The 24,599-nt window shown below is 46.1% G+C and overlaps 1 protein-coding gene across 14 annotated transcripts in view; it reads right to left on the bottom strand.

Moving 5' to 3' along the window:
* MYO18A (myosin XVIIIA) overlaps positions 1–24,599 on the bottom strand; it is a 1,313,149-nt gene that overhangs the window by 116,304 nt on the left and 1,172,246 nt on the right. For all 14 annotated transcript variants that reach the window (XM_069615286.1, XM_069615296.1, XM_069615289.1 and 11 more), the window contains one exon: positions 1,836–2,021. In XM_069615286.1, the coding sequence (XP_069471387.1) occupies positions 1,836–2,021 (186 nt within the window). The remainder of the gene's footprint in view (positions 1–1,835; positions 2,022–24,599) is intronic.

Genomic DNA, 24,599 nt, shown 5'->3' with positions numbered 1-24,599 from the left:
CATGGCCCTCTCAACGCCTGATTAAACAATTGCCTGGTTTCAGACCTCAAAGGAGGAGATCGGAACTCTTCTCTGAAAAAACTGAAAAAAAGCATTCTGTAATGACTTGCGTCTAAAAGCAAGCGTTTCGTTATAAGCAAAATTCCTGGACAATCTAGTCACCTCCCATCGCTAAGCTTACAATGAGAGCCTCTACCCCACTAAATTCAGGTTTTGGACCGTCGATAGGGGCTGAAGCAATGCTAATCAAAATGAGGGAGGAGATGCCTAAAAACCTAGACGACAGAGCAGCCACTCTCATCCTACTTGACCTGCCGGCTGCATAGTAACACAGCCGACCACACGATCTTGCACATCTGTAATTCTACACGTTTATCTCTGGGAAAGCTACAGCCTTCTTCCTGAACAACTACACTCCACAAGTAACGTTTGGCTCCCAACAACTGAAACGCGGGGTCCCACGAGTATCAGGACTACCCATGTTGGTCTAGAACACGTACATGCAGATGCAAGAACCACTCAGAATCTTCCGAGACACCTTTTCAAAAGTTTGCTGATTAACATGTACATCGTGCTGTGCCTATATGGTTGAAACACCAACCCTTCGGTCCTAACCCAACACCTAAACAGATTAAAAGTCTGGGTGATAGACAGTTTCTGTCTCAATGGGCGGAGATGGAGGGGAACTCAAAGCCGCCTTTGCACAGCGCCTAAAACACTTGCCATCTCTTCCCCTGGCTGTCATTCAGGAGTCCACCATCACACCCCCTAGGAGCGTGAAGAACTTGGTTATCATCTTTGAAGGCAAACCTTACCTCACTAACCTTCAGATTGATGCTGAAACCAGATCAGCAAATTACAAACTCCACATCCTGACAAAAATTCTATCCCCACTTGTCTTCTAAATTAATATATAAGTGATGAGAGCCCCAACACTCTCTGCGTGCGCTACTGCTACAGCCTTACAGCTGCCTAACCAGGAATTTCATTACTCCGCTTCATCTAACCAAGAACAAGGCAGACAGACTGAACGCGGCCTGAAAAATCTAATCGTGTTATCCCAGCAGTATCATCTCTACAATTTCTCAAGAGTTGACTTGAAACCTCGTTGCCATACACAGGGCATGCTGGGTTTAAATATCAGCATCCAGCCATTCTCCATTGCACCAGGGAGCATCAAGTCAGCAACAATGCATCTAATCCAGGCAGGCATAGGCAGGTGGAGAGCGCTCACCACGAAAAGCCTCGTCAGTCCATCAAGCCATCCCTCCCTAAAAATGATTTACGATCGTGGGTCTTGCTTAGGGTTCAATGCTTTGTCATCTCTCACCAGCCTTCATTCTTCCGCAGATCCTTGTGGCCTCTCCTTCTCTTACTGTCTGCCCACCCAAACCTCTCACTCGTGGCCCTGACCTACTATGAAGAGCAACATGAAATGTAATGATTATGATCCTCCAAGACACTTCCAGGGCGAGTGAGAACTTAGACCTAGACTTTATTTCAACAAATCTATGGCCTCCAAGTCAATTTAGAGCATTGTATTGGATGCTTTGTGTAATCAACATTAGTACTTTTGTAATGTTTGTCTCTAGTTCAGTGGTCTGCAACCTCTGGCTCTTCCGATGATTTGGACTACAACTACCACGATCCCTCACAACTGATGAAAGCAGAAGTCCAAAACAACTGGTGAGCAAAATGTTGCAGCCCTCTGCACCACTACTTCAAAACATCCACTGCCCCATCCATGCACCTTACTAGACATGTAGCATGTTACAAAACTTTACTAAAGAAAAAAAAAAGAAAAAAAGGGATGGCCCTCTCCCATATGAACTCACCAGCTCATGCTTCTTGCGACTCGCCTCCAACTCCTTCTTGGCTAGTTCTGCCGTCTCCTCCTTCATGTCACGTATCTGCCGCTGAAGGCGCTTGTTCTGCTCCTTCTCACGGTTCTCAGCTGCTAGCCGCTGGTCCCGGTCCTCCGTCAGCTTCTCCATGTTCTCTTTGAGCCGTGTGGCTAAGCTCTGTTGAAGAAATTAATAAAAAGAGACATGCGTTATCAGAGGCAGCATAGGTACTCGGAAGAGACGACTCTTTCTATGGCGGGAATGTAGATCCAACAACTTTCAAGAGTAAGCACGGAAGGGAATTGGGGCCATCGAGAGAATTGGTAAGTGAAGAAGTGACCTGGCGTGCTCAGAGTCAAGCTTGAATGGACAATTTATCATTCTAGCAGAGGAACACTTGGGTGCACTCAGCATCATTTCATCTCTTATAGGACATCGTGTCACTGTGGGGTGACACCCACCGCATCACTCGCTTATGGGAGGAAATCTTATAGTTGGGTTAAGACCCACACTAAAGCTCTCATCTGTGAGAGCGCCTCGGTGCAGGAAGACTGGGTTAACCATCATCATACTGGAACCACAGGGAAGATGGACATGGGTTGATAAATCATGGAAGACGGCATAAGGGGTGCCTTTGATAGTTATCCATCATTCACAGTTGTGCACAAGCGTGAATTCCATCAGTGGGAGGCAGGTGCAGAGGCCAGTGTTCTGTATGAACACTGCTGTCTATGCTATGGGAGAGTGCAGGTGGCTTGGTCACTGGAATGGCAGTGCCCAGACACTTCAAGCAGGCCCTTGCTTGAGTCTGCCACCTCTGTCCCCCTCCACCCTTACGCCCCAGCATGATAGGTTTCTGCCCTTGCTTACTTGCTGGTTGAAATTGCACGCAGGTGCTGTGGGCGCTCAAGGGAGGAGGACAGACCCTGGCAGTGCTGGAAAGGCATATCAATATTCATACACTGAGAATAATCACAGCGGCACATAGCAATTACCCACTCCCATCACCATACTCGCCAGAGTGAAATTCCTGTCCCGCTGAGCGGTAATGGAAGTAATGAGGCCTGAGTACTGGGAGGGGATGGGGGTATGCCCGGGCACGGAGGTGAAACCAGACCGCGCCCAGCTGGTTAAAGGTGGGGAAGGCAGCCTCTCTACCCTGATCAAGGTAGGGAAGCCAACTTATCCGCCCCGAGAACGACGTAGAATGCATTCTTATCTGCTATAATACAAGGCAGGGGGGAAGGGCTGCCCACTTTAAGAAACTTGGCTCAGCCGGCGTCCCTGGCCATAGAAAGGCTGAGAAAAGCCAATCAGAGAAAGGAAGCTGCAGAATGCGCCCTGCCCACACCCAAAAAAGCCAGAGAAACTATTTGACTGCTCATAACGGTGTAGATGACAACTTGTTGCTTAAAACAGGTGGGGAAGGCAGTTGGCCCACTCTTAGAATTACATGGTATTGGTCTGTCTGCTCCAAAAAGGCAGCAACGAGGTCCTGTCCACTTTGAGAAAGGTGGACAAGGAAGTGCGTTTGCTTAAAGAAAGATGGAAAAGGCAATCTGGCTGCTCTCGATAACTGCGGAAGGTGGCTTGTCCACTTGGAGAAAGGGGGAGAACTAATCATACTCCCCACCACACCCCAGCAATCCCGCCAGTGACGCAATCATGTAATGTTGTATATGTGTATAGTTCTCCTGTTTAGTTTGCAGCAATCCCTCCTCCAGGTAATTTAACCATAGTAAGAAACCTATTTTTGTTTGTTTTCTCCTTGGTCTATGTCCCACTTGCACCGGGAATGCCACCGCCAACTGTTATTGTGTCACTGTTAGCCATTATTTATTTTAAAACATTTAAGTTCAGCTTTGGGAGGTTACATGACAGAGCACGGATCAGACATTATCGCTTTTAAGTTTGTACATGACAAAAGTTTTTACGTTCATTTTTATATTCCTCATTTTTACAAAATGTTTTTTTCTTTTTATATTTATAAAGCGCACAAAGCGGCCCTTAGGCATTGTGGCGGTGTTACAGTAGTGCTTACTTAGTTACGATAGGAATTGCCATGGTGGCATTACCAGCTGGTTCCATGGTTACAGGTGAACCAGTTCCTGGCACTTAATACAGTAAGGATAGCTTAATTGCAGGGGGAGAACAGAGTGCAGTGAGGACAGGCAAAGACAATTGAGTTACAGGGAAACAGCAAGACGTTTTGAAAAATAGTTCCATGGTTAGAGCGGAACATTAACTGATGAGCAGAGGCAATTACTGGACACAAGCGATACCATGGTTGAGATAAAGCAGGGCGAGTGCAGCTATAGGGGCAGTGACCAGCAAAGACATTGAGTTACAGGGACACTAACAAGATGTATGGCCCAATGGTTCTATGGTTACAGCGGAACAGAGCAGATGTAATGGGGAAAAATACAGCAAACAGATTGATACTATGGTGGAGGGCGAGGGCCAGAGGGGCTGGTGCAACTGGCCTAGTACAATTGTCTTAGTTAAAGAGTTTTGTTTTGAGAGCTTTATGGAAGACAGCGTATGAGACTTCATTTCGGAGTGACGGCAGCGCATTCCAGTTTTTGGGTGCTGTAACCTCCCGCTTTGGCTCTTTTAAAGGTAGGGACAGAGATCAAGTTGGAATGGTGGGCACAAATGGGTCTGGTGAAGGTGATGGGAATTATTTTCTCAGATAGGTATAGGGGCTGTACGGGCGTGGCATTTATGCGTGATAGCCAGGGTTTTAAATGCAATTCGCACTTTAACTGGGAGCCAATGGGCAACTCTTCTTGCTTGTGAGAGATGTTCCCTTCTGGAGATACTCAGTGCAGCTCTGAGTGAATTGTTTTGGGTGACTTGTAGTTTCACCTTAGTTTGCGGCCAGTTCATTCTTTGGATAAGTAAGCCTTAAAACCACTCCAAATATTTTTGGGCCTGGATGTATGGGGAAGATTAAGTATATAATCTTCCTCGTTGTTATTGATCCACATTAATTCTCTAAGCCACTTATTAAATGTGGGCAGGTTTCTGGATTTACACTTTTTCGGTATGCATCCAGTGCAGCGTAGATTGAGTCCCAATAATGCGCCAGAGCCGCACAGCTCCATAACATATGTAGCATGCCCGCGTTCTCAGCGCCACACCTTAGGCAGAGCCCCCTGGTGTCTTTGTAAATTGTTTGAAGTTTGAGAGGGGCGCAATGTAACATGTGCAGTACTTTATAATGAATCAACTTCAGGCCCATATTCATAGATACCTCAGTGGTAATCTTACACATGGCGGTCTATTGCATATCAGTCAGTGTTAGGTTAAGATCACTGTCCCATTTTTCTCATGAGCGGTCCTGTCCTCTAGGGATAGTCATCAATATTTGTTGGTATAGTGTGGAGAGAACATGGCGGCAGCCTGCTGAATTTGCTATATATGACACTAGCTTCATTTCTGGAGGTTCTGTCGGGTAGTCTGGCCATTTAACCCATCTGCAGTTTCTTGTAGTTTAGTGTAGTTACATGAAAGGAGAGTGGTCTTGGATCTGGTCACCGTCACCCCGAGGTATTTTAGACTGTCCGGAGCCCACGTCAGTTGTGTCTGTAGTTGAGGGCGGGGTGTGCTGTCTGTCAGGGGGAATAGCTCTGATTTGTTGTAATTTACTGTAAACCCAGAGTATTCTCCGATTTGGGCTATGTCTTGCATGATTAGGTCTAGGTTGTGTTGCAGGTCTCTGACGTACAATAGCACATCGTATGCATAGAGGGATATAAGTTCTGGGGTGCCTGATATACGGATGCCTTTATTTCGGTGTTGGGAGTGTAGCCAGCCGGCCTTGGGTTTAATAGCCAGAGCAAATATTATTGGTGACAGGGGGCATCCCCGTCGGGTCCATCTGCCTAGCTCGAACTGTGGGGACTGGGTGCTGTTAGTACAGACTCTTGCCATAGTTTTTCGTATATAGTAATTTGATATAGTTTATAAAAGTGTCTCCAAGTCCGCACTTCTTTAAGACTGCAAATAGAAAAGGCCACTAAACCACGTTGAATGCCTTTTGGGCGTCTATGGCTTTGGTTACTGCATTTACATCAGGGGGTATGCGTGCCATTACGTTAAATAGGTGTCTCAAGTTGAGGGATGAAGCCCTACCTGGTATGAATCCGGCCTGACCCTGGTGGATCAGGGTTGGCATGAGGGGGAGGAGTCTGTTGGTGAGGCCTTTGGCGTGCAGTTTAGTATCTACATGCATCAGTGAGAATGGTCTGTAGGACCCTTATTCCTCACTCCTTTTCCCAATTTAAGCAGAACTATCACCACTGCTTCATGTAGGGATAGTGGTAGTTGGCCATCACTGACCGATTCTTCCCAAAGTTTCAGTAGTGGTGGGACTAACAGAGTGCTGTATTCCATATAAAATTCGGCTGCGAGATTGTCTGGCTCCGGTGCTTTGTTTCTGGGCAATTCCTTAATCGCCTGGGTGAGTTCTGTGGTAGTTAGTGGGGTGTTTAGGTGAGTCCCCGCGTCGGGGGATAGTAGGGACATCAGGATATCATCTAGGAGGTCACTGAGTTCTTGTTAGATTGGTTCCCAGTAAGTACTGTAAAGGGTAGCGTAAAACTTGGTGAACACCTCATGTATGTCCCGCTCAGTATGTACCATGACTTGGTTCTCTTCTTCCACCCCGGTTATGTGGTTTCGTCCTCCTTCCACTCTCACTAGGTTGGCCAGCATTTTCCCAGGTCTGTCACCCTCCATGTATTTCCTGACCGAAGCAGGCTTAGCAAAGTATTGTATTTCCCTGTCTGCCAGTTGTTGAAAAGTGCCTGAATGTTGGATAGGATATTACGGTTAGGTATTGCGTAGTATTGTTTTTTGAAAACTTGGAATGTATTTTCGCACTTCGCCAGGTCACCCGTATAGTGCGTAGTATGCCCAATTCCCATGACATCGCCATCCCTCTTATATAGACTTTAAACGCTTGCCATAAATTGGCCTGCGATACAGATCAGTTGTCGTTGGTTAAGAACTAAGTACGGATGTTTTCCTCAATGTCTGTTCTGAAAATAAGGTCCTGCAGCGCCATAGATTTGAATCTCCACATGCAGTGATTCATTGGAATCTTGCCCCATTGTAAGGCTAACATGATTGGAGAGTGGTCTGAATAAGTGCGTGGTATATATCCGTCTCAGTCACTTGTCCCACTAGTTGGTACGATACCAGCATCATGTATATTATGGATGCCATATCGCGCACCATGGAGTAGTAAGTATAGCATCTTTCTTTTGGGTGTAATGTACGCCATTTGTCTTGTAGGTGTAAACTTTCTGGTAAGGATACAGGTCGCGGCTTTCGTGGGTGGCCTTGCTATAGTACTCATGCAGTCCAGGTCTAAGTTCAGGATTGTATTCATTACCAAGTCCGCTATCGTGGTGTAGAAGTTTGGGTTGTCAGTGTTAGGCCTGTATGCATTACCCAGGAGTATTTCTCTGTCGTATAGTTTACCGTGAACCATGACGTATCGACCTAGCAGGTCTATGTGTGTGTGTGTGTAGCTGCACAAAGGTCGTGTTTTGGTGGATTTCAGTTAATACTTCCCTGGATTGCGTGGAGTATGCCGTGTGTCACTTGCAGAAATAGGATCTGCACTTTGCGTCTACGCACATAGAAAGCAATTTTCTATGCCTTGGTGTAGTTTCCCAGACCCCAGACATTCCAGCTGAGGGTTTTAATAGTCACCAGGGTAGCTCAGCTGATTGGTGTATGTTGTGCTGTCATGTAGATATTGTGTCTCACCCATTGTGTCAGGTGTGTATCTTTGAGTGTTTGCGTGTGTGTTTGCGTGTATGTTGCTGAACATTTTCCCTGTGTTTACACCCCAACTTGTCCCACCACCCCCCTCCTGCATCACCCTCCCAAACATGGCCATGTATAACACTCTCCATACCATTTCACTGCAACGAACGGCAATACACTCCCCAACTTGTGTAGTCTTACAGTGATGAATCAGTTCCCCACAAACTTTCCACAGGGGACTTCTGATTGACCTCACCGGCCTTCCGGGGAGTGCCGGTGATCGATTCTTTGGGTAGTTAACCCTTCAGTAATGGGTCTAGTTCAGATTGTCCCGCTAGGTTTTGCACTATAATCATGTTGCCAGGACAGCGTAATTTACAGCATGCATAGGTAATGTGAGTTAAAGCGAGTAAATGGTCCACTTCTACCGTGCCTAACAGGCAGGATTGTTCCATTGGTCTGTTTAAGGTGGAGATTGGGGTGCTCTTCCGGGTAGTTCTTAAACTTCTTTGGAGCTCATCGGGATGCTAGCTTCTATGAAGTTTACTGCTTACTCCGGGAGGGTGAAAAATAATTCCTTGCCCTGATGTATGATCCTCAGCCGCACAGGGAATAGCACAGCATGCGCTATGTCTTTCTGGGAGCATGCGCTTCACTGCTATGAAGGATCTTCGTTCTTGTTGGACCACCAGGGAAAAGTCTGGGTATATATGAAGTACCACATTTGCGTAACGCAACAGTCCCTTTTCCCTGGCGAGGTGAGATCTGTGTCTTAGTCCCTGTAGTTAAGTAGGTTGGCGATTATCAGCATGGGAAGAGCACCGGGCTTAGGGCGTGTCGGGGTGTTCTCTGCGCTCTTTCAACTATGAACTTCGTGGAAAAGCTTTGGCGGTCAAATAGGCCTTTTAGGAGATTTTCAATGCTCACTTCAATGGGGGCTTTGCCAAAGTCTTCCGGTAGCCCAATTATACGGATGTTGCATCTCCGCGAGGGCGACTCCAGGTCGTCGCATTTGAGCAAGGCTCTTTTCAAGTCCGTGTTGACTTTAGACATTTGGGACTTCAGTGTGGTCATGTTATCCTCCAAATTGTCGATATGCGTCTCCGCCTCCGACATGTAACTGCTAATCTCCATCTTGCCATTTAGGGTGCTTATGTTGGATGTGATGCTGTCCAGTTTATTGTTCAATGCAGCAAACCCGGCTTACATGCTGTCAAGCACCTGCTCGAGACTCAGCGACTCAGTCGGGGGTTCACTAGTGGGCATCTCAGCTTGTGTTTTTTTCTGGGTGAGCCGGGATGGGCTGTCTAGTAAAGGCGTCCAGGGAATTTTGTTTTTTCTGGTTGCACCGCCACACCCCCGGGCATAGTTTGTCTTGTCTCCGCTTAGAGTGCCAGGCTTTATGTTTAAAGGTGATGTTGGTTTTACAGTGAGTTAGGTTTGGTAGTGTAGCTGGAGGGCGGTGTTGAGTTATCCGTTAAGAGTTATTTTTAGTTGGCAGTGACTGTGTACCATAGAAATGGCAAGGGCGCAGTGTGGGGGCTGCAGTCACATTTAGTGGTCATCCTGGCACAAGTGTCAATTTGTCCAGTGTAGTGCGCAATATGCGGGTGGGTGGTCAGCAGCAGCGAGTTGATGCTTGATATTTCTCCGTTCGTGCCTTGTCACTGCCGGTTGTTAAGGGGTCGTTTACAGTAGAGCGTGTCTTTAGTGCATGTGAGATCAGAGTGCAATACAGTCTGTACTAGCATAGTTCTCCCCCCCAGTGTTTGAGGTGCAGCATGAGGGACACGTTGACTGGTAGTTTCTGGATTTGTCCCCCACGCCCCTTCTTCCGTGTACCTGGATGTTGTGGTCACAGCAGGGTCCCTGGTCATGCGCCGCACTGCTGCACTGTGGTCGCCGGGTTCTACGGGTGGGGGTTTAGATAGTAGGTCCGCCGCACTCTGGGCGCAGCAGTGCCGAGCGTCACGGTTGTAGTTGGTGTCAAATACTGGCTCCTATTGCTCTGGTACACGTCGCCCACCGAGTCTCCCAGCAGTTTCCGGGCTTCAGAGAGCACCTGCTGCATTGTATTTAGGTATAAGTAGGCCGGTTGTGGCCACAGGTTTCGGGACTCCGGCATCCTGGGGAGTTATAGCATCAGGTCCGGGCAGGCAGTGGTGGTGGTGTGTTTCAGCCTGTATCAGTGTGTCTTTAGTGTCTAATTTACCCTGTGTGATGGAAGCGCGTGGGTGCCCAGGGTAGCACCTTGGTAAGGGTTTTTTATTTATCCCCCCCCATCTTGGGACTGCCCCCACGCACTACTCACTGGGTAACGAAGTGGTGTCCTAGGCAGGATAGCACGCATCAGTGGATCGGGACACATGTTACAACCGTTGTCCCTCATGGTCCCGGTGGAGTACCGATCTGAGTGGGTTGGTAGATGTACTCCGGGAGCCGCCATATAGGTTGTGCTGGGCTCCAGCCCTGGCTGATCCGATATTGCAGTTTGTAGTGCGCGCTACTTTGGATGGTTGATCTCCCAGTAGCCGGCGACGGATAGAGCCTGCTCTCGTGTAGTTCGATGCAGTCAGGCCACTTGCAGATCTCCGGTGTCACAAGGAGTTGTGAACTCAAACTTAATCAAATAGTGGAGACGTGTTCTCTTACATGGATAATTGAGTTAATTTGCGTCGGCTTGTCCGAAATGCGGAATGAATCTGCGATCAGCCGGCAGTCCCCACAGAGGCTCAGCAAGACACAGCCATTTTGTGGCCGTTCAACAGCGCCCCCTCCACTGTTAGTCATTTCTGACTGAAATTGACAACCCTCTTATGAAAATAAAAAATACTAATAAAATATTGTAAGCTAGAACAATGAGGGCAAGCAGCATGGCCAGTCAGTGAAAGGTGGGGAAGTTAGCATGCTCACTCAGTGAAAGGGAAGACAGTGACTAGTCCAGTCTGTGAAAGCTAAAGCAGCTTGTCCCCACTTAGAAAGCTGGGAAAGGGTGTTCACTGTGGTTCCAGTTCTAACTGGATTGTAGGTGGGTTGCACTGGTCCAGCAAGCATGGGCACAAAAATGGGGAAATCGATTTAAGAAGTTAGCCGCAATATGTTTAGCAGCTAGCATGGACAGTTGGAGCGGTCAAGATGTGCGGAAACTGGCGTAAATGGTATGGGTTAATGTTCGCGGTGAAAACCATGGGAAATGGGTGCTTATTTTAGGAATGCAGGCGAGTGTATGAAAGGGAGCGCGTGCACACACACACACTCACTCCCACAGAGTGTTTGCATCTGTTCATGCCTACATATGGGCTTACAGAGGCAAGTCATAAAAATTTTGGACTGATATGAAATGTGGTCGTGGAACCCCCTGGGCTGAAATATATTAAACAAGCTTCTTGCATGAAAAATTGGAAGATGGCCCTCTCAAATGAAGTACAAAATACAGGCGAAACGGTCCAAACAGATGAAAAACTGTGAGCCAGTCCCCTCAGATGAAACAATTGGTTCCCATCATGCCTACAAAACTGAGCCCAAATATTAAGTAATAAAACATGGAGACGCTAAAGCCACACCGTTATCCATAGGATACAGAGTTCTGCAAGGCTCGATACATTTCCATGATGAAATGTAATCTCTACAACGAACCACTTACCTTTCAATACAACAATACGTGTGTAATACGCAGTTATATTTCAAAGTCGCTGCCAAACAAGACTAGATCTTGCCAGTGGTCTGCAGCAAATCCAGAACTGGGTGCCAGTGACTTAAGCTTAATCTGATGGAAACAGAATTCCTTCTGTTCCCATCGTCATCATGAAACCTCCTAGTCCAATATTCATGGTCAGCTCTAAAATAAAGCAAGTAAACATAGGAACGGCAGCACCATTAGTACCCAAAGCTAAACTGCTATGCTTGGCAATGTACAACAAACTGAACTGGGATCTACACGTAAACTTGGAAAAAGGAGAACACTTAAATTCTGGAAAGAATCCCTGAATCTGACGTTTGCTCTCCGGTTCTTTCTAGACTGGACTATGGAAACACCCTTTTACTTTCCCTAAAAAGAGGGCAGCACTAATAATAGCCATACAACAAGCAGCAGTCCGCTTCATCTTTGGCACCAGAACATTTTTATCATATCGCCCCAGTCCTGATTTCGCACCACTGACTTTGCATAGAAGCAAGATGTATATCCAAACGGCACACCAGCATTCCACCAAACACCTCACAGGCAAACGTGCTGTTCCTGGAGGTCCTACGGATCTTCGCAGCAAACAACTCAGATTGGAAATCCCCATCTTCAATTCTTCTGAAGGTGGTGCACCAAAATTCAGGCTCTTCCCCCAGAGCTTTGATGCACTCAATGCCTACTAGGGTTTAAAAATCTAAAATCTCTCCTTTTCAAGAAATAAAGTGGCAGTAGGCCTCGAATGTCAACTCTTGCTATGTTTACTCATTAGCACACAGGGCGCAACCCTGACGGCTGCTTCCTCGCCACCCCGCCACCCCTTATTGTTTTGGTGGCAGCAACTGCCGCCACCGCTTCATCCTCTGTTCTGGCCAGCCGCTGCGGAAATGGAAGAGGGGCTCCGCATGGAACCCCGCCTTCCGTCTCCATGGTGGCCATTGTACGCCAGTATTTTCTTTGAAAATTCAAAGAATGAAATGAAAAGTCTTTTAATCCAAAGAAAATATATTGCTATCAGCACCCTGGGTTTCTGGATTGGAAACCCCAGGGTGCAAATGCCAATAATGGGTTGGGTGGGCTTCACTGGCCTGGTAATGGTACTGGGGTCTGGTGGTTAACGCCGTTGCTTTGCTCGGGCCTATAATTCGGAACCCAGGACGTTACCGGCCGATGAAGCCCACCAAACCTATTACTATTACCATATGAATTGCCATCCAATTTTCGCCTCCTCCTGAAGTCCCTGAACTTGACCATCAAATTCTTTAACATCGGACACTGTGTCTGCTGTTTTTAGTTCTTTTTGTCCTCTCTCCATCTACCACCCACCCCCTCTGACCAAGCCATCACCCTACAAATACCATGATTTATGCTGCTCAACCACCAATGGGCCGGCAATCCAGTCTAGAATAGACACCCCACTCCTTATGCGACAAATCAACTTCCGGGGCACCAGTGATCCAGGGATGAATATCGGTTTCTAAATCATCAATCAGCCCCACACCTCTAGTACACCAGAAGGGATCCGAACAGATTGGGAACACAAACAAATTATAAATATAATTTGTTATTTATAACGCACTTCATACCCAGAGGTTTCAAAGCACGGACCCAGGGATCGAACCTGTGTTGCTCCGCGTCTTCTTGCTTTCAAAGCGAGTGCAATGCCCCCGAGCTATCCTCCCGATACCTCTTTGTCCAATTTTGATAATGTGGATGGAACGGCAGGCTTATCTCCAGAAGGTTGTGGATCGTTGGTTAGTTGCAACACAGCGACAATACAATTATTACCCAATGATAAAATGGAGTCCCTGTCAAGGTTGCATAAAAAGATCTACTTTATTATCATCACAACAGACAGTTCTAGCACACTACAACCCACTGTGTAAAGGAATTCAGAGTACAGTTTCAATAAGAAAAAGGGATGCACTCTGGATACTGACAGGAGGGGGTAGTCAGTAAAGAAATTAATCGCAGTAGTTCAAGGATACTTGGTTTCAGCACAAAGGGAGTAATGGGTCGTAAAACGTCACTAAAGGCCTTCGGAGAAGGACTAGGGGGACAGAACTAAAATGTACCTTGTGCTTGTAGAAGCTCAGCCGTGCAGTCAGTTTCAGGGCGCTTTGCAGCTTCAGAGCAGAGTTCAAGACGGGAGACAGCTGCAGGTCTCAGCGGCAGGCAGTTCGGCGAGCAAGGCTGGACGGACAGCTGCAGGCAGGCCTACACGACGGCTCTGGGTCAGCAATCGCTGTCTCAGTGCTGGTTGGCGGGTCTTAAGGACTGGACGAAGCATCTCGGACAGCGTGAGGGACTGCGGCGTAACAGTCAGCAGTGCAGTCGGTTGCAGCTTGAGGAGTTCGACTGGATCGAAAATTTCCCTTAAGGGGGACACGGGTTGATGCTTGACGATACACTCTTCCTAGCTTCTTCACTGGGCTTGTGTTGTCCTTTAAGGCGGATGGCCCAAAGCTGAGCACAGTGTTGCAGGCAACAACCTTGTCCTTGGTTTGGTTCAGAGACTGTGACACTTCCAACCTAGCAAGCTTGCTCGCAGAGCCTAGCAGGGCATGCTGTGTGCTGGCTGGGTACCAGTTCTGAAGCTGTTGGAGGGTCCTCTGGATTCAGTATCTTCCTATGTTCCCTTGGAGATGCTTATGGGGGGGATATTTCTTCCCTCTTTGGAAGCCCTGGCCTTCCTTCACTGGCGGAATGTGTAAGGCACTGTACCTTTAACCAGGGTCCAAATTAGTTCTTCTTGTTACTCCTTGCAAAGTCTTCAGATCTGCCCAAAAGAGGGGCTCAACCCTCTTTTAAAGCCAAATGGGCCACAGTGATTGGCGTAGGCTAAGCCTACCTTAATGAACCAATCCTGGGTCTCCACCAACAATCTTCTTTATGCCTGGGGTCATAACCAGAGTGCTTTGCAAAATAAAAGGTAAAGGGGTGAAAACAAGTCCCACCCATAGTCCTCTCTATTGTGGATCAAAGGGTATCTCTGGTTAATTGAGCTCTCTGTTGTTCCTGATTAAAGCGGCAGGTCTCCCTTGAAGCAGCGGTGACACCAGACTTCGGGTCGTTGCCAAGCCACATACACGTACCTTCTGGATGGGGTCTCACTGCGGGGATGACTACTGTAAACAGCTGTCCCAGACAGGACAGGTCACTGCCCTTGATACTAAGAGGCAGGAGCTGGCTTTAGGTTGGCATAGATGCATATCAAAGGTTGATGGGGTTTTCCTGTCTTTTGTTATTCCTGCGACCAGGCCCCCTGTGGGCCTGTTTGAATTAACTCTGATTAGTATGCAAAGCTTCCAACAGCAGAGCTAACAAAGGGATGTGGCGGATACATGGAACCTTTGTTAGTTAATTGGGCTGGCCATGGCAAGAGGAAGGTTTTGCCATTCCCCTTCTGAGGTGCCGTGTTGTACTCTTGGCTGTCATTTACCAACTAAATATGAAAGGGGGGACAGCTCTGTAGGCTGTGTCCACCCAGAGTGCAAGGGTCTAGGAGTATGTCGTGCAGTGAGCATAGGAAAATGTGTGCCGATTAGCCCCACACATTTTCTGGAGATTGATCTACTATCATTCAATTTCTTTTAAAATGCCCAAAAAGTCCAGGCGAGTGCACACTCACCGTGCGGATGGTTGAATTCCTCACAGTTTGTCTCCTCACTCCTGCCAGTCTAGATACTCCCATGTGACATCCAGCACATATGGGTGCCTTGGCCTCCTGAAGAGGCCCAACAACGAGTGGATAAACAACCTTTGGAGAAGTAATTGCAAGTGACAGGTCTTCCTAGTAAATGCGAATATTTTAGTGAATTGACAAGCAATTGTTTAATCTGGTCTCAGGGCCCTCACACAACCCAGGTTGGCAGGCTAATCTTCTAAATCAACATACTGAATCAGAGAGTAAAGCCCCTTTTGTTTTTAAACTGCTTAGTTTAGTCCCATAATAAAGTTCCCTGCTAAAATAAATACATCTCCTTTACTTTGTGGGGGTTCCTCGTTTAGGCCATGGCCACAAGGTGCTGCCCCGCCCTGTCAGGAAATCCCGGCTACAGCAATGCCTTGCAGGGAAAGGCTCCTGTAGGGAAGGAATGGTATCACAAGTATGACACAGATACAATGGATACAATTTGTAAAAGCTTTACTGAAAATGTTGGGGTTGGAGAAACTCCTAGTTTGTCCTTTAACTAAGATGGGAGTAGTCTCAACCATCAAACGATAAACAAAACAGTCCAAATTAAGTCGGTCGAATCAAAATGGCCTATGCGAACAAAACCTAATGCCTTCCCTATCTCTTGTACAAAAAAAGTGTAGAAAAGGAGAATTGTATGCAAAGGAAAAATCAGTGTTCAAAAAAATAAAGATAGTTGAACCAGCTCTCCTCCTCACGTTAAACATCACAGAGTAAGGCTGTCTTTGTAGGCAGGATGACACACTCTGGCTCGGTTTCTAACACTCTAAGTAGTTCCAAACCGGGGATTGAGGCCCGCCTGGCCCTCCACGTTAAAGTCTTTTGTGACTTTTATAATTGTATTCCAATGTAAAGTTTATAAAGGTCCCTCTCTGCCGGGCTCAGACCTTACAGCACACAGTTCACAAAGAAACCCCTCTGTCAGGCTCAGACCTCTCACATCACAGCTCAATGCAAACTTGCAAAGGGTCTCTCTTCCCCAAGCTTCTTGTTCTTCGGGTCCCCCTCAATCAGGCTTAGATCCCTTTCGGATGTGGAAGACATTCGAATGTGTGTGGGTTCCTTTTACGGACTGTCGCAGGACCACTTCAACTCAAAGTTCATGTTTACTCCCGCTAAATTCACTTTTGCTGTTTATTCAATTTTTAGCTTCAAATAATGTACCTTTCACAGAGACTTTCAAATTGGCTACTTTCTTTTGCCAGACCACTTTGTTACTTAGTATGGCTGATCTTACAGCTGCCTTTTACTTCAAAGTTCATTCACAGGTCTGCCTTTCCTCGCATCTCATCCACACACGTGCAGCCTTCACTTGTGATATAATGTTGCCACTTCATTCACTTTAACACACACCGGTCTCTCAGGTCACTTGCCAACTCACTGGCTGTGTGCGTTTCTTTCTTGCTTCGCTATTTCCAATTCACAAGTCAAGGCTAGTACCACATGCTTGACCTCGCCTCCCCAACGCGGACGTTCGCCCAGGAGGGTCGCTGGCGTCCTTGAAACCCAATGCAATACTCACTTGTGGGATCTGGGCTTCTCCACATGTCTTTAGCGGCCTGTCGGAGGCAACAACCTCCAGTAGGGAATCCTTGGCGTTTTCGGCCCACTGCTCTTGTCCCTTGGTCCACTGCTCTGCTCCAGTAGGTGTGCCTTCATCTCAGAAGTTCTGCTCGTACTCCTATGCTGCCTTGCTCAGAGTGTGTCTTTAGGTGTTGCTTTTATCTGTGTGAGAAGAGCTAACTGGTATCAGGTGTATGCACTTAGTGTAAAGTGTTTGACTTTGCCTGACCCGATTAACGGGACATGTCCACTACGATGTGAGAGAGTCAGTCTGGTTCCTCTCAGTCACCCTCTTCCTCGGCCCAGTGTTTATGTAAAAAAGTGGGGGGGTTGGAACTTAGGTAAATCCTATAAAATAGGATGGGGTAGATGAACAGAAAAGGGGGAAATCTGCATCTCACCATTGGTTGTCTCACCTCCACTCTCCGAAGACCCCTCACCCAGGAGATCCTCGCGCACTGGTCCACCCCCAGGAACTGGATCCAAAAGCAATGGCCGTGTCCTGGCCACCTGGATTTTATTTAATTTATTTTTTTAAACGTACTTAGAAACTGAACTCAGGTACGCTATTAAGTGCGGATCCGGGATTCAAGCCTCTGTTGCTCTGCGTGGTCTTGCTTCCAAGACCAGCGTGTTGCCCCTGTGCTATCCTCCGGATGACGAGTCCCCGAGGACTAGCGGGTGAGACACCCTTTGGTTTCTCACGCATCTCTCCCAATCTTTTCGAGACAGCCGCTGGCACGAGAGTCTGACATGGTGAGCCCACATTTAGCCTTTTTGCTCACACCTTTCTTTTTACGAAGACCAGTTATTAAACACCACAAAGATTTACACCGCATGACCAGACATGATCAGTTCATTTTCCTGCTCCTTTTCCCACTTTCCCCTTAAGATAGTAGGTAACGTCTCGGTTGCTGCCCTCTCCTTTTCCTCTTTGTCACCCCAACAGTTGCTAGTACCTTCTATACTTACTCTTAATAACTCTGATCTTCCGTTATGTAATCTTAACAGATAACAAAGGTCTCCGAGATCTCCTCTAACACCTGTCCAACTCCTTAGATAATTGCAATGTGTAGTATAAACAACTTTAATGCAAACAGTTACTCTTCTGCTACTGATCTATGTAATTATAAAATGCTCTTCCTCCAATTCCTGTGCAACGTTCTGTTTCCACCCGAGCCTAGTCCACGCTCTATAAAACTGCATAAATAATCGCAGGGCAACGGGGCTGGATGGCATCAAGCGAAGGCTCCCTTAGGCCACATCAGCTGGCATCCAGCAGTCTTCTAAGATCAGCAGGGGACAAGGCAGAGTTGGTCCAGATGGCACCACGGTCTCCGCTGCATACCGATTACTAAAGGGCAGCTGCTGAGGTCCAGCGCGGCCAGGTCAGCAGCCTTCTTTAGGCAATGCCACCTGCTTCGGTCCGCCTTTGGCCGAGGCTTTCTACTTCAGTGATAAAGCTCAAACAGGGTTCCCCAGAGGAGGAGCTTGGGGGGGTACAGGTGGGAATGAAGAATATTATTTTTACTGAATTTTGAGAGGATGAAAGGTGCTGAAGCCAGAAGTCCTTCACTTATCGTTGAAGAGTAACAGTGTTAGTAGCCACCAGGCATGACAGACACCCCATCTCTACTGGCACAGAACACAGTTTGCCTCTTTGTAATTAGACTGGCAGAGAGATTATGTCGAAGTGCTTCAAGTTTTTGTGGGCAGAGGAACCAAAGCACAGAGTACAACACCCGGATTGTCACGTTCATTCAAACTCCTGGCGAGATAACTAATTGGGAGATCAACTAGCGAGCCCAACCTGCACCATGACACCTTCTGCAAGTGGACAAGAGCTTTGGAGTGGCTGCAAAATGAAATGTGTGCCAAACACCTGCAGCAAAACATTCATTTAGAGGCCCCTTAATGAAAGGCACTGGTCTGATACGGACTCTTGAATGAAAGATGAAACGCCCCACATTTCCAATTTAGTTCTGCCTTTCGCCTTGTGCCTCGATTCCCAAGTGTGTGAGGGATCAAGCTGAGGACATATTGACGCATACAGGTCTGTGGTGAAGGCATCTTTTGTAGTTTTGTAGAGCCACATGCTTACAAAATCACAAGGGGAGAATGATGGAACAAATTGGTTTCGTTTTTTTGCTCTTAACTTCCTTAAGTGATTCCATTTTGTTGAGGACCGTACAACGTTGCGCAATCGGTAAGTCCCCAACTAGCCTCGTTCATTCTCCTTAGCAGGCCGGATTAGGCATGTTGGGCACCTGGTTTTGAGGAGGGCAGGCTTTATGAATCGTGAATTTCTGCCCTCTGTTCTTAGGCATAGCTTTTTAGTCTTTAGCGTGGGACCTTTTTAGCTGGTTTGTACAATGTCTCCCATGTTCTCTCAACATTGATTATGCTGGTGAGGGCTATTGGTAGTAGTCCAAAAACATCTGGCGGGCAGAGGTTGCAGGGCCTTATGTTACAGATGTGAAGCTTAGAAAAACGAACATCCAATGGGAGGAGGGCATTAAGTAATTAGCTTTCAATGGGATGGGGGCCGAGCGTATGCTGATCTCATAAGTGAACGCAGGATGGTGGCAGAGGGCAGCGGTGTCTATGCTCTGATCCTTGTGAATATGTTGCCAGCATTCTTCACTGCCAAACAACAACTGCGGATAACCAAGCTTTGAAGTACTTCTGCTCATAACTCTTAAAACAAGAGCAGTCATTTTCCTTTTTAATTTGATGTCAAAATCTGTTCTCTGTGGCACCATTAATGGCTCCCACAACCATTGGCATGCCTGCACCATTCCCACCATTCTGTGGAGGATTGGACATCTGCAGACAAAAAGAAATGTTTCGACTGCGAACAGTGGGGTTTGGGGAGGGGGGGCACATCTGGGAGGTATGTACTTTCTAAGGACCAAACCATTTTTATTTTATATGCATATATACATCACTAGGGCAGGCAATGGGTTACAGCCTGCTTGTTTATACACGTTGACACAACCCAGATCCACTGCTATCTGAAGCAGAGGTGGGCCAGAAAGTATTCTGAGCTAGATCCCCAGTAAACCTTGGAGTTCACATACCGCTGGCCCGAGTGCGTGCACCCCTCTGATGAATTCAATCACACATGTTTGGATTCTTTTCGCCAATAACCTTTACTGGAGATATTTGACCACTGTATGCGTGTCATACGGACTTGATTATGGCAGTGCATCATTCTAAAGTCAACAAAGAAATGTGCCACTATTTAACAGAGCTCAGAATGCTACCACATAAGAGATTTCTTCATGTGCTACTGGTGGTAAGGTTTGTAGATTTAAAGACCGTCTTGTCTTTCATATGCGGTATGGTTGTTATTCGTTTCATTATGTTGCCCTCCAAATGTTTTGGACTACAAATCCCATGTGCTTTCACCACTGGATGTGCTGGCTGGGGTTGATGGAAGTTGAAGTCTAAGCACAATGGAGGGCTATACAACGAGTAAAGATAGCAGACCATACTTTGTAACAGACTCATTTAATTACAGAAAAATGTATTCCCTGTAGTGTACTCAACCTGTTTGGTACTTTCGCGGTTTTCGATTTTGCATCCTTTAATTTAGGAAAGCCAGAAAAGACCTTTCTATTCAGGTGGCAGAACTATGGAGTTGTCCATGTCCAACACACCACACTGGGATGATCTCTGATTCAGTTACACAGTCGTCTAATTTTGATTCTTCAAGCGTCAGAAACAGTGTCAAGTTGCCCTGAGGCCAATTTGACCATGCTGCCATGGAATCAGTATGCACGTAGCTTTTACAGAACGTGCATTCTTCTACACTCCAACAAACAGCTTCTTTATTAATTTCTGCAAAAGTGCTATTCCCCAAGATTTCTGCCATGCAGTCTGAGGTGGGCGAATGGTCACTGGAAACTGCAATTTGATGCAAACATTAATGATCCTGAAATCCCTTACTCTGAAACAGCTTTCTTTCATGGGAGGTCTGTAAGGTACATGGAGTTGCCTTTTCATTTTAAATGATTTCTCATTCCACCAAAGCCCTTTTAGCAACAAAAGTAGGCCAATAGTAGGCCAAAAGTGGCTAATAACCACCGAGCAGCAGTGCAAGGATTAGCAAAGAGGATTGGAAGCAATGCGATGGATGGGTACTACATGCAAAGCATGAAACTGAACAACTTTTCAGCCCTAATTAACTTAAGTGTTTCCCTAAAATAAATCTTAAAGCAGTTATGCTTGGGTAGAAAAGGAAGCACTAAAGCGTATCTTAGGTTGGAGCTGAACACTTATGAATGTCTCTTCCTCGCTTAAAGTCCTAAATAACTCGCACTTTAAATAGGGATCACAGATTTGCATTATTCAGGAGGTCATAGACGATGACCCATGAACTTTACAAAATAGCAAAATTTCTAGTACTAAAGAAACAAAAGGAGGAACAAAACGTTCAATTGGAAGGAATAACGTTTCCTGGTACATAATGCTGCATCCTCTAAACCTTACACAGAATTGAGAAGAACTCGGAAGAGTTGACTACATAACAAGTACCAGATCTGTCTGAGCAATGTGTGTAGGCCATGTTAACTTTGGACATCCACAGCTACAGGGATTAAAGAAACCTGACATCAAGTATTCAAAAGGCCACATGCAGTCAATGCTCTGTCTGAGTAAGAAAGGATAACACGCCTCATTCTCACAATGTATAAGGGGCCTTAAGATTCTAGCACTTGAGGGGCAAATAGGATCCAGAAAACACCATTTGAATGAGTAGCTCCTGGGAGCAACTGCTACACCTACCATCCACACAGTCAAATTCCCTCGCATTCCTCCATTTGGAAAGATGAGAATGAAAAAGGAGGATGGGAAATGAAGCTGAGCGTTCGTTCCAATCCTTTGACAACGAGACTGCAAAACCGACGGAAGGAGACAAGTTCACCATCTGCCGAGGCGAGCGTTGGAATGCAGCGTCAACAAATAGTGTGACGCTATGATAAGTAGCGATGGGGAAAGTGGGGAATATTCAGTAACAAACACATTCTGCCGTGGTCTAGTTTAGATAACACCTGTAGTTGATGACTGCACCTGATATATGCTTATGTGTCTCAGAAAATGCACCTAAAAATATCATTAACAAAAATTGCATGTCTGGTCATGAAAGAAAAAGTAAACGTGCCTTCCTAAATGCTACACGAGCACAGATCAAGTACCAACACTTTGCCCTCTGTGTCAAAGCCTTGCGCCCCACCATGGAAGTAAAGCGGTTCACAGTGCTGGTGCCTATGGTTTGGTACTTCTTCCCCCAAGGAAATCAGAGGATAGACCCTCCCCACCCCAATCATTTTTGTTAAGTTTGTACACGTATTCATATTGAGTGTTCAAAAGCACAACTTAGATCCTGACAAAGCTGACCTTCTGCAGCTTACAACAGGGCCTAGAGACAGTTAGCTATATGCTGCCTACTTTATATGTGCTTTATCCAGGCCAGGAGGGCAACACGCTCGCCTTGAGAACAACACGGTGCCGTGCAACGTGGGTTTGATCCCTGGTCTGGCGCTTAGAGGCTGGAGGAGCATTAGCCGCAATAGAACTGATCATTACCAATCCATAGCCAAGTCCTTCATGCTGCTTTTGATCTGCTCGTGCCCTAGTACTGGAAGCTGCTCAAGGCAAAGGACTGAGGAGATAACGGGTCTGCAGGGAAGAACTTCCTCTAAGAATCTCAAAAATTGGGATGTCAAAATAACAGTATTTAATTATCTTGTTCTGACCTTTGTCGCGTGCTTGGAAGGGGGATACAGAAATGCTTGCACTGGACTAATTTGCTAAAATGTTGATAACATTTGTCTTTAGGAAAGTAAGATATTCTGGATTCCAGAACTTGAGTGGTTCTCATGGGTTTAAAATTGCTCACAGAAAACAACAGCTCAAACTTTGTTAAAAATAGAAGACTTAATATTGCTTCTGACAAGAGACACGAATGCCCTGGTCGGTGAATAAGATGATTCATCAGAAAAGGCTGAGACAATGGCATATGTTGGGTGAATTTGATATTTTTACAACCTAATCCTGTGACCTCGGACTGTGTCTATCACCAACAGATGTGAAGCGATTTCTTTATGGCCGAGGAAGGAACAGTCAACTAAATGGTCCACCCACTGAGGAACCAAAGGAAGGAAATAGAGAAATGGGAGGGATGTTGACTGAGCGCATGGTAGATGCGGTGGCACCTCCAGGAGCTTCTCATTCAAAGTGGTGTTTTCTGGATTCTCTTTGCCTCTGCAACTGCTACAATCTTAATGCCCATTCAAGATTTTGAGAATGAGGAGTTTCACCGTTTCGTTATCGTTTTTACATGTTGAATGTCTTCTGCTGTTAAACCCATCCAATATCCTTCAGTCGGACTGGCCTCAGCCGCAGTTGCAGATACAGGTGGATAGCTACACGAGGTAAGCACTCACCTCCGACAGTGGGCCAGTCTGCACTCGATTAAGACAACCATATTGAATGTAACCTCGAGTTGATGACGGTCTACAGGAGGAACTCCCTGAAGGAATATGAGAAAGAGCTAAGAAAATGGACTGATGACATAAGAAAGAGTGCAGGACGTCCTGCAATACTGAATGAACACAATGTATGGATCCTAGAAGAAAAATGACGAAGTAAAGAATCAAATGAACCTTAAAGTGTAAAAGAAGAAGAGTACACAGTAAAAAATGCTGCAGAAATCAGAAGTTTGAAGAATGTACATACGCTGAAACTCAAGATAGATCAAGTCATCGTATTGGCCAGCTATAAGTAGTAAATAGAATGCAAGTGGAGCTGCCACTGTACAGACACTGGACATTGGTATCATTAAATAATAAGCCAAAGAATCATGGAGAAAGAAAGAAAGGCTGTGTCGCAGTAGAATAGCATGTTATTGGAGCTGCCTTGGGAGGCTGTCTGGCATGAAGTTAAGAACTGAGAAGTCGAGGTCAGCTATTTACGCTGAAGAGGAACGCGTGGGTAGAGGATGAATCCTCTCACGTTAAGGTACAAGAAAGAACACAAAGGATGCCAAGTCTTAATTCATTTAAAACATCTAAAAGATTGCAGAATTAACAGTATCATGATCTCTTGTCACGTGAGTGAAGGCTGGAAATGGGGCTTGGAGTTCCAACATGATAGCGAGTGTCCTCACTCCTGCTGCATTCCCAGTACAAGAATACTCTACAAGGCCAAGTACAAAGAATTTCATGGCAGAAGGCATGGGTGATGAGATGTTGGGCTAATTGGGTGATAGGGCAGCCTCATGTCCCATCAACTTGCACCTGGGTCTTGGTTTACGTGCTGCTAATTCAACCGAATGTTCCAGACAAGGCACAAGCATGCCAAACCAATTGTATTAGTGCATATAAAGAAGGACCTTATAGTTTAAGAAACCAATGATACACTGTGTAACTGATTTTTCTTAAATTACACATATGAAGAAGTAGGCATAAGTTGTCCATCTGATATCGGACAGCCAATAACAAACCTAGCTCCTGTATGATTATATATCTGGATATATCTGGATCTGGATGACATCATTCTAATGTATAAAGAAGTATATAATTGAATTTTTTGTGGAACTCGCAGAGAGAATGAGCGTGCGTCCGTTCATTGTACACTCCCTGTTTTAGATAATTACTAACAAAACAGCAACTTGCCATCTTGAGTTTGTCCAGTTATTTGGACTCAGAATTATTCTGGTGCAATCCCATCCAGTAATCAATGCACGTTCGAAGCCATAAACTCATCAATAAAATTAATCTATAAAATGAGGGAATAACAGCTTTTGCTAGAGTGCTTTGAAGTGGAAGGAATTAGGGATTGACACCCTATACAAAATCATCCGTTATCCAGTGTTGCTGCGCAAAGTAGGGTTACTGGTAATGTGACTTGCTCTGAGAACGCTATAAGAACTGCCATTAGAAGCATGATATGAACAAATGCAGGTAATCAGTGCCTGCCCTTAGAAACAAGATATATTGTGTGAATTCAGATGTTTATCAGAGTAACACAG

Source organism: Ambystoma mexicanum, chromosome 9, assembly GCF_040938575.1.
Source record: "Ambystoma mexicanum isolate Mex_15411 chromosome 9, UKY_AmexF1_1, whole genome shotgun sequence".
Classification (NCBI taxonomy): Eukaryota; Metazoa; Chordata; class Amphibia; order Caudata; family Ambystomatidae; genus Ambystoma; species Ambystoma mexicanum.
Note: the sequence above shows the minus strand (reverse complement) of the source record. Positions and strands in the feature narration are given on the sequence as shown.